At 40.5% G+C, this 9,539-nt stretch overlaps 2 protein-coding genes across 2 annotated transcripts; both read left to right on the top strand.

The window, feature by feature from the left end:
* The first annotated feature begins 287 nt into the window (after positions 1-287).
* On the top strand, positions 288-2,097 carry LOC147307248 (uncharacterized). Its single transcript, XM_086275580.1, has one exon. The coding sequence runs from the start codon at positions 360-362 to the stop codon at positions 1,887-1,889; it is 1,530 nt and encodes a 509-aa protein (XP_086131706.1). The 5' UTR covers positions 288-359; the 3' UTR covers positions 1,890-2,097.
* Positions 2,098-6,655: 4,558 nt separating this feature from the next.
* On the top strand, positions 6,656-8,606 carry LOC147307247 (uncharacterized). Its single transcript, XM_086275288.1, has one exon. The coding sequence runs from the start codon at positions 6,871-6,873 to the stop codon at positions 8,398-8,400; it is 1,530 nt and encodes a 509-aa protein (XP_086131414.1). The 5' UTR covers positions 6,656-6,870; the 3' UTR covers positions 8,401-8,606.
* Positions 8,607-9,539: the final 933 nt, after the last annotated feature.

Raw genomic sequence — 9,539 nt, 5'->3', positions numbered from 1 at the left:
ACAACTATCGTTGTTCCAAATGAAACCAGACAATATTTTAACTGCTACCATTACTAAAGTTATTATTATGGGAGGCTGTGATGAAGCTTGGGGGGGGGGGGGGGGGGGGGGGGGAGAGAGAGAGAGAGAGAGAGAGAGACAAACAAACCACACTCTCCGAGCGCATTCTTTTTTTGCTCGAAGTGGGCGGGGCTTAGATCAAAGGCTTCAAAGACGTCACACTTGAAGTGGGCGGGGCTTCAAAGACGTCACACAGACAAAAACCTATAAATAGCCCTCTGCAACTCTGTTTTTTCTAACGCTCGCTTTAACAAACAGAGAGAAGACATTAACAGCAAACAAATAGATATTGAAGCAAAATGGACAACAACACAGCTAGGAGCAATCCAGACAATGTCAGGAGTCATTCCACTCCTGCAAATGATGTTAGGCCACTGCTAGAGGAATTGCTAAATAATGTTACACATGAGCAGTGGCAACAGTTGCGGTCTGATTACGCCGAAAATGCCACCATAGGAAGGCTATGTAATTTTGTAGATAATGTCATTGCCCTATGCTCACTGTCAGCAGGTGCAGAACTGAGGTTTTGCCAGGACACTGCTGTCACTAGCACAACAACAGTGGCCTTAAAGCAGACACAGACAGCTCCTGAACTTGCACAGACCTCTAACACAGTTGACCGCAACACGGAAATGCCAGCTCATATTTCACAGGAAACAACAGCCAACTTGCACAGCACAGCAGAAAATTCCGCTGATGTCACATTTATCACTAATATCCAAAATACCACGGAAACAACTGAAAACTCAGAGGATTATGCATCGCTGGCAGATCAAATTAAGGCTGTGATTCTACAGAAAGCAATGGATTTGTTAAACATCCCAGAAAATAGCACAACAACAGTGGCCTTAGAGGAGACAGAAACAGCTCCTGAACTTGCACAGACCTCTAACACAGGTGACCGCATCATGGGAAATCTAATCTGTGTGCCAGTTGTTATTTTACAGAAAGCAACAGTCAACGTGAACAGCACAGCAGAAAATTCCGCTGGTGCCACACTTATCACTAATATCCAAAATACCATGGAAACACCTGAAAACTCAGAGGATAATGCATCGCTGGCAGATCACATTAAGGCTGTGATTCTACAGAAAACAAGGGATTTGATCAACATCACAGAAAACATCACAACAACAGTGGCCTCAAAGGAGACACAGACAGCTCCTGAACAACAGAAAACAACAGTCAACGTGAACAACACAGCAGAAAATGTTGCCACAAATATCATTGATACATCTGACGAGCCCAGAACTCCAATAGACAAGAAAAACCGTGACACCACGCAGGCTGTAGATAAAGCAGGAACCTCTTTGGAAAATGATGTAACCCCAAAGAAATCCTCGGCTCAACATGAAGCCAGCATGCAAAATCAATTCAAAAAACACCCTTTGGTAGCAAAGGATGAATTGTCTCAAAACAAAGAAAAATACCGATTTTTTGTGGAAACATGTATGGAAGAACTAGTTAAGCGGGTTATAAAAAAATCAGGTAAAGTCATAAGTCCAGAAAGAGTTTTAACCATCTACAAGAGGCTTAGCGAAAAAATCTGGGCTAAAATCAGGGATGAAATTGATCAAATCCCCTTAAGGAAGTTCAAAAACTTTGAGAAGGTGATTTTCAAAGCCCTGTGTAAACAGTGGCAAGAGGCAGAAGTAGTTCTGCAAAACATGGAATTAAATGAACCAACAGTCGACAATACGATTGTTAAAATTTTCATAGAAGAGGCAGCCAAACTTTCGAAGAAGCCAAGTTGCATACGTCGGTTTTTCTCATCTATAGGCCGACTGTTTTGTTTCACCAGGAGACAAAACAAGGTTGATGCATTGTAGAAAAAAATTGTGATAACCCCTTGGAACGGTCGCGGCAGATGGCTGTCCCCTCACTGAGCCTGGTTCTGCCGGAAGTTTCTCCCTCTTAAAAGGGAGTTTTTCTTCCCCACTGTCGCCAAGTGCTTGCTCAGAGGGGTTTTTCTGTTGGGGTTTTCTTTTTAATAACTTTTTAAAAAGTTAACATCAATAAAAGTTATTAAATTTTACACTGATTTCTGTTTGTTTTTTTATTGTCTGTAAGTTGAATAAATACATTTGTTATTTCTTGCTCAGTTCAAACTGTGGGTAGAAAATGCTGTGCTGTCATGTGACCTGTACACACACACACACACACACACACACACACACACACACACACACAGAGCAGCTAGACGAGGTAAAAACATTCCTGACTTTGTCTGTGATTTTTGGACAGCTGCAGCAAACAGCAGCGCTGTGTCTGATCAGACCACCTCAGTCGAGTTCAACACAAGTCCAGATCTGGAGTCGAGTATGAAGACCGAGTGCCAGCAAAGTCAGGAGGCTGGAACACACGTTTACAGGCTTTTCATTTCAGATGTGTTACGCCCCAGTCTAGGGGTACAGGAACGTAGCATAAGGGTTAAAAAGGAAGTGACGGTTTGGGAAGAAAAAACAATTTATTAAGTGAACGGTGGTTTATTTGTCTCCACTGAAAACTTAACTCCCTGGTGAACACAGGCCAAAATAACAAACAAAAACAAGCTAAGTCAGGAGAGGAGGTGCTATCTAAAACCCTATGTGTGGGAGAAACATTTCGTCACTCATCCAAGTGACTTCTTGAAGAAATAATTCAACTCAAGGCCGGAGCTAGTTCACAGTAAGATCTTTCCTTCCATCTCTTTCAACATCTTGCAAAGTGTTGCAAACAGAAACACTTGTGTGCAACTCCATATCACAGTAGTGAGCAGAGCAGTGCTAGGCAGCTGATGTATATTTAATTGTAAATGTGTTAATAATTTCATTTTTAAATGCTTTCCTGTGGTTCTTTTCACTTTGGCTTGAAATAAAATGTCTCCCTCTGCTGTAACCACAGCTTACTGCAATTTTTGCATGCATGTATATTTCACACTTTGAAAGAGGCAAAGCATGAAATGGTCACGGTGGGCTGGCTTGTCTATAACACGCTTTACCGTGGTTGATGTGTGAGATAACACTCAAGTCATGGTAAGCTGCACTTACAGCTATTGTAAGTGGAACAATGAGTTATTGAGTATTGATATGTATCTATACATTATTAGAATTTTTTCTAATAGAAAAAGGTTTTCTATACATGGATATTTCTGCTGTTTATTTATGGGCTTAAATCCTTCCAAAATGTGGGCCTTTTTATTCTATGACATAACCAAAAAACTAAATAAACTAACTCCTTCAGCTGATGCAGAGGTAATCCAAAAGACTCTGACTGTGGTGAATTAGTGGATCCTGACAGTCGTCTGCACCACCTACTGGACATGTAGCCGAACAGTTTCTTTAACATCTGCCACTTCATACGGTAATACCCTGTGTTGGTCAAGTTACTTGAAAATAGTAATTATTTACTAATTACTGATTACTTCTCCAAGAAATTAATCCCATTACTTTACTGATTGCTTATTTTTGTAAGTAATTTGTTACTTTCTTACTTAGTTACTTTTAAAAAATATGATACACAACCTGAATACGTTATGAAGCATTAGACCTTTCAGCCCAATTCTATTTTTTCTGCATATTTCATGATATAAAATTGAATCAACTGAAAAAAAAAATTCAAAACTAGTTTCATTAGTTTTAACCTTTTAATTTTATGCACGTTGCAACAAGCAAAAAATAAAATTATATGCAGCATTCGCTGACTGGAAGAAATTTGTTGATTCTGTAGATTCTGTAGATTGCTTAGATTGCTTAGCTAGTATTCAGTAAATCAAACTTGTATCAATCAGGAACATGACTGGAGCACCTGGGTATCAAAGCTCAAAGCAAGAGTGAATAGCAGAATGTGCTGTTTGGTATTATATTAGAAAATCTGGCAAGTTTTTAATGGGCGTAACCCACATACTCAACTCTACTGGATCGCGGATCACGGGGGCAGCAGCCCAAGCAAAGAAGCCCAGACCTCCCTCTCCCCACCCACCTCCTTCAGCTTGTTTGGGGGAACACCAAGGCACGGGGGCCTCCTCTCAGTGGGACATGCCCGGATCACCTCACCCCAGGAGGTGTTCTTCTCAGATGCCCGAACCACCTCAAGTGGCTTCTTTCCACGTGGAAAGAAGCCACTCCCCTCTAAGGGAGAGGCCATCCACGCTTCTGAGGAAGCTCATATTAGCCATTTGTATCTGCAGTCTTGTTCTTTCAGTCACTACCCACAGCTCGTGACCACAGGTGAGGGTAGGGACGTAGATTGACCAGTAAATTGAGAGCACCAATCTGTCTGTCGATCTCCTGCTCCCTTCTCCCATCACTCGTGAACAAGACCCTGAGATACTTAAACTCTTCCACTTGGAGGAGGAACTCATCCCTGACCTGGAGTGGGCACTCCACCCTTCTCCTCTGATCTCTTAGCGTAAACTAAGATTTACAAACGTGTACAGGTATTTGTGTGTAACAAAAGCAGTCTGACCACACTCTGTGTTACAATTTGATCATTTTCTTTTTCAAAAAGCTTAGAGTGTCTAAAAATGTCTAAAAAAAATTGTGGAATTATTTTCACTCACTTACAGAACTTGCATGACCAAGCATGAAACAAGTAAATTTACTAAAGTAAATTTTACACAACAGTGTACTTGAGCATAATCCATAATGGGCTTTTTGTGAAAGTAGTTTGCAAAAAGCAAGCAGTGTCACTTTATGTGCCCTTATTTTTTGTTTTAAATCTTTTAGCGTTTCACTGCAACAAGAACACTATGAATTAAAGGGTTTTTCCACCCTGTCTTGCACTCGGTGTGGGAGAAGTTTCAGACATGACTGCATGATCACAAGACTTTTCTGGATGTTTGTCATAATCTCTCACTCGCATATCACACAACTTCATAATGTTATGAAAAAAGTTTAAATTACATATACTTTAGTACATACTGTCACCTGTAAAAGTATGTCTCCTTGAATCTGCAGGTGTACTGAGATCAACAGGTTTTTGAGGCCTACAAACTGTGTGGCAGGGCAGCATCCCCAAACAAGATATGATCATTATGATGGAGATGTTCTGGACCTCAGGGAAATTATAAAACAAAATGTACTCAGGTGAGGATCAGTACTATGTAATCAGTATCACATCCTATATATCATTCTGTTAATTTAAAAAAAATGACTACATTTGGTATGTGATGTAAACATGGCATTGTTATAGACAAGGCTCACCAGTAGTGCTGGTGAACGGAGCTTTAGCTCTGGAAGATGTTGCTCCCACTGGCTTTGCTTTTTGGCAACAAGGTTCATCGCTAAGGTCTAATCATGCTGGGACAGTGCACAGGATGACAGTGTGCAAAAAAACATGCACTCATCCAAAGTGATGGACATGTATGAATCAGTAGTAGTTGTTGCTACATGTTGTTGACATGTATTTATAGACAATGGAGAAATATCCTTAGAGATGTTTGGCCTATGTGAAAACCAGCTGATAAAAATGAAGCCTTTCTTTTAACATTGCGCAGTGAGGACCACTGGTGTGCATCACACAGCAGCTGAATAGATAAAAATGTGAGACCATGTATCAGTGCACAAAGATTTTTTATTATTTTGACATTTGTGTAGGAAATGCAAGCAAAAACTTTAAAAGAAACTTGAGTAGAGCTTTGTAAGCATAAAAACATTAAGAATATACACATCATCTGATATACAGCAGGCCTGTTTTGTTCACTAACATTCACATCCATCCTGTACACTAAAAGCTAGTGTTTTTATTTTGACCATACATGTTTTCTTAACATGAGACACAGCAGGTAACAATAAACAGGTGCATAGCTCACCTTGGCACACAGACAGAAAATTAAAAAATATATATTCAAATATTAAATACAGAATGTTGGAGTTGTCTGCTGCTGGGAATTGTATATAGATGAGAGTCGTCGGGCGTCCTGCACCACCCATCCGATCTGGAGCATAGCGAATGACGTCACAAAGGTACTCTGTGGCAGGTCACCAAGCTGACACACTGCTAACAACTTTACAGCACCTTTGCTAATATAGCTTTATAACAGAAAGAACATTATGACATGAAAATGGTATGTTTGTGCAGATTTCGCGTTTTCTAAGAAATACATACTCTTTTCCTTCTGTCCAAGATAGCTTTAAATGTTATTTATACTTGGGAACCAAATTATGATATTTTAGACATTTCTATTGAGAAATTTTCCCCACATTTTAAATATACTATAATATACATTTTAATAGACTATAAATATCAAGCAATCTTGACTGTTTTTCCAAATTCAGCATTCAAACAATGACTAAATAAATACATTCTTACCTGAGATCGACGTGCAGTGCAGGGACGAGGACGACTACTCGGGTGGGTGCTACGGAATAGTCCAAGTGACAGCAGCTTTAGTTTCCGGCCAACTATAAATAAATGATTTTTCAACGTGATTGTTGTCACCTGGTCGACTGTAATAGATCAACAATCAACGATAAACGAAACAACTATCGTTGTTCCAAATGAAACCAGACAATATTTTAACTGCTACCATTACTAAAGTTATTATTATGGGAGGCTGTGATGAAGCTTGGGGGGGGGGAGAGAGAGAGAGAGAGAGAGAGAGAGAGAGACAAACAAACCACACTCTCCGAGCGCATTCTTTTTTTGCTCGAAGTGGGCGGGGCTTAGATCAAAGGCTTCAAAGACGTCACACTTGAAGTGGGCGGGGCTTCAAAGACGTCATACAGACAAAAACCTATAAATAGCCCTCTGCAACTCTGTTTTTTCTAACGCTCGCTTTAACAAACAGAGAGAAGACATTAACAGCAAACAAATAGATATTGAAGCAAAATGGACAACAACACAGCTAGGAGCAATCCAGACAATGTCAGGAGTCATTCCACTCCTGCAAATGATGTTAGGCCACTGCTAGAGGAATTGCTAAATAATGTTACACATGAGCAGTGGCAACAGTTGCGGTCTGATTACGCCGAAAATGCCACCATAGGAAGGCTATGTAATTTTGTAGATAATGTCATTGCCCTATGCTCACTGTCAGCAGGTGCAGAACTGAGGTTTTGCCAGGACACTGCTGTCACTAGCACAACAACAGTGGCCTTAAAGCAGACACAGACAGCTCCTGAACTTGCACAGACCTCTAACACAGTTGACCGCAACACGGAAATGCCAGCTCATATTTCACAGGAAACAACAGCCAACTTGCACAGCACAGCAGAAAATTCCGCTGATGTCACATTTATCACTAATATCCAAAATACCACGGAAACAACTGAAAACTCAGAGGATTATGCATCGCTGGCAGATCAAATTAAGGCTGTGATTCTACAGAAAGCAATGGATTTGTTAAACATCCCAGAAAATAGCACAACAACAGTGGCCTTAGAGGAGACAGAAACAGCTCCTGAACTTGCACAGACCTCTAACACAGGTGACCGCATCATGGGAAATCTAATCTGTGTGCCAGTTGTTATTTTACAGAAAGCAACAGTCAACGTGAACAGCACAGCAGAAAATTCCGCTGGTGCCACACTTATCACTAATATCCAAAATACCATGGAAACACCTGAAAACTCAGAGGATAATGCATCGCTGGCAGATCACATTAAGGCTGTGATTCTACAGAAAACAAGGGATTTGATCAACATCACAGAAAACATCACAACAACAGTGGCCTCAAAGGAGACACAGACAGCTCCTGAACAACAGAAAACAACAGTCAACGTGAACAACACAGCAGAAAATGTTGCCACAAATATCATTGATACATCTGACGAGCCCAGAACTCCAATAGACAAGAAAAACCGTGACACCACGCAGGCTGTAGATAAAGCAGGAACCTCTTTGGAAAATGATGTAACCCCAAAGAAATCCTCGGCTCAACATGAAGCCAGCATGCAAAATCAATTCAAAAAACACCCTTTGGTAGCAAAGGATGAATTGTCTCAAAACAAAGAAAAATACCGATTTTTTGTGGAAACATGTATGGAAGAACTAGTTAAGCGGGTTATAAAAAAATCAGGTAAAGTCATAAGTCCAGAAAGAGTTTTAACCATCTACAAGAGGCTTAGCGAAAAAACCTGGGCTAAAATCAGGGATGAAATTGATCAAATCCCCTTAAGGAAGTTCAAAAACTTTGAGAAGGTGATTTTCAAAGCCCTGTGTAAACAGTGGCAAGAGGCAGAAGTAGTTCTGCAAAACATGGAATTAAATGAACCAACAGTCGACAATACGATTGTTAAAATTTTCATAGAAGAGGCAGCCAAACTTTCGAAGAAGCCAAGTTGCATACGTCGGTTTTTCTCATCTATAGGCCGACTGTTTTGTTTCACCAGGAGACAAAACAAGGTTGATGCATTGTAGAAAAAAATTGTGATAACCCCTTGGAACGGTCGCGGCAGATGGCTGTCCCCTCACTGAGCCTGGTTCTGCCGGAAGTTTCTCCCTCTTAAAAGGGAGTTTTTCTTCCCCACTGTCGCCAAGTGCTTGCTCAGAGGGGTTTTTCTGTTGGGGTTTTCTTTTTAATAACTTTTAAAAAAGTTAACATCAATAAAAGTTATTAAATTTTACACTGATTTCTGTTTGTTTTTTTATTGTCTGTAAGTTGAATAAATACATTTGTTATTTCTTGCTCAGTTCAAACTGTGGGTAGAAAATGCTGTGCTGTCATGTGACCTGTACACACACACACACACACACACACACACACACAGACACACACACAGAGCAGCTAGACGAGGTAAAAACATTCCTGACTTTGTCTGTGATTTTTGGACAGCTGCAGCAAACAGCAGCGCTGTGTCTGATCAGACCACCTCAGTCGAGTTCAACACAAGTCCAGATCTGGAGTCGAGTATGAAGACCGAGTGCCAGCAAAGTCAGGAGGCTGGAACACACGTTTACAGGCTTTTCATTTCAGATGTGTTACGCCCCAGTCTAGGGGTACAGGAACGTAGCATAAGGGTTAAAAAGGAAGTGACGGTTTGGGAAGAAAAAACAATTTATTAAGTGAACGGTGGTTTATTTGTCTCCACTGAAAACTTAACTCCCTGGTGAACACAGGCCAAAATAACAAACAAAAACAAGCTAAGTCAGGAGAGGAGGTGCTATCTAAAACCCTATGTGTGGGAGAAACATTTCGTCACTCATCCAAGTGACTTCTTGAAGAAATAATTCATCTCAAGGCCGGAGCTAGTTCACAGTAAGATCTTTCCTTCCATCTCTTTCAACATCTTGCAAAGTGTTGCAAACAGAAACACTTGTGTGCAACTCCATATCACAGTAGTGAGCAGAGCAGTGCTAGGCAGCTGATGTATATTTAATTGTAAATGTGTTAATAATTTCATTTTTAAATGCTTTCCTGTGGTTCTTTTCACTTTGGCTTGAAATAAAATGTCTCCCTCTGCTGTAACCACAGCTTACTGCAATTTTTGCATGCATGTATATTTCACACTTTGAAAGAGGCAAAGCATGAAATGGTCACAGTGGGCTGGCTTGTCTAT

Source organism: Aulonocara sp. 'chitande type north' Nkhata Bay, linkage group LG19, assembly GCF_057382095.1.
Source record: "Aulonocara sp. 'chitande type north' Nkhata Bay isolate Kocher_YH1m ecotype deep benthic linkage group LG19, A_spYH_male_GT1.1, whole genome shotgun sequence".
Classification (NCBI taxonomy): domain Eukaryota; kingdom Metazoa; phylum Chordata; class Actinopteri; order Cichliformes; family Cichlidae; genus Aulonocara; species Aulonocara sp. 'chitande type north' Nkhata Bay.
This window is presented reverse-complemented; position numbering and strand designations above follow the sequence as displayed.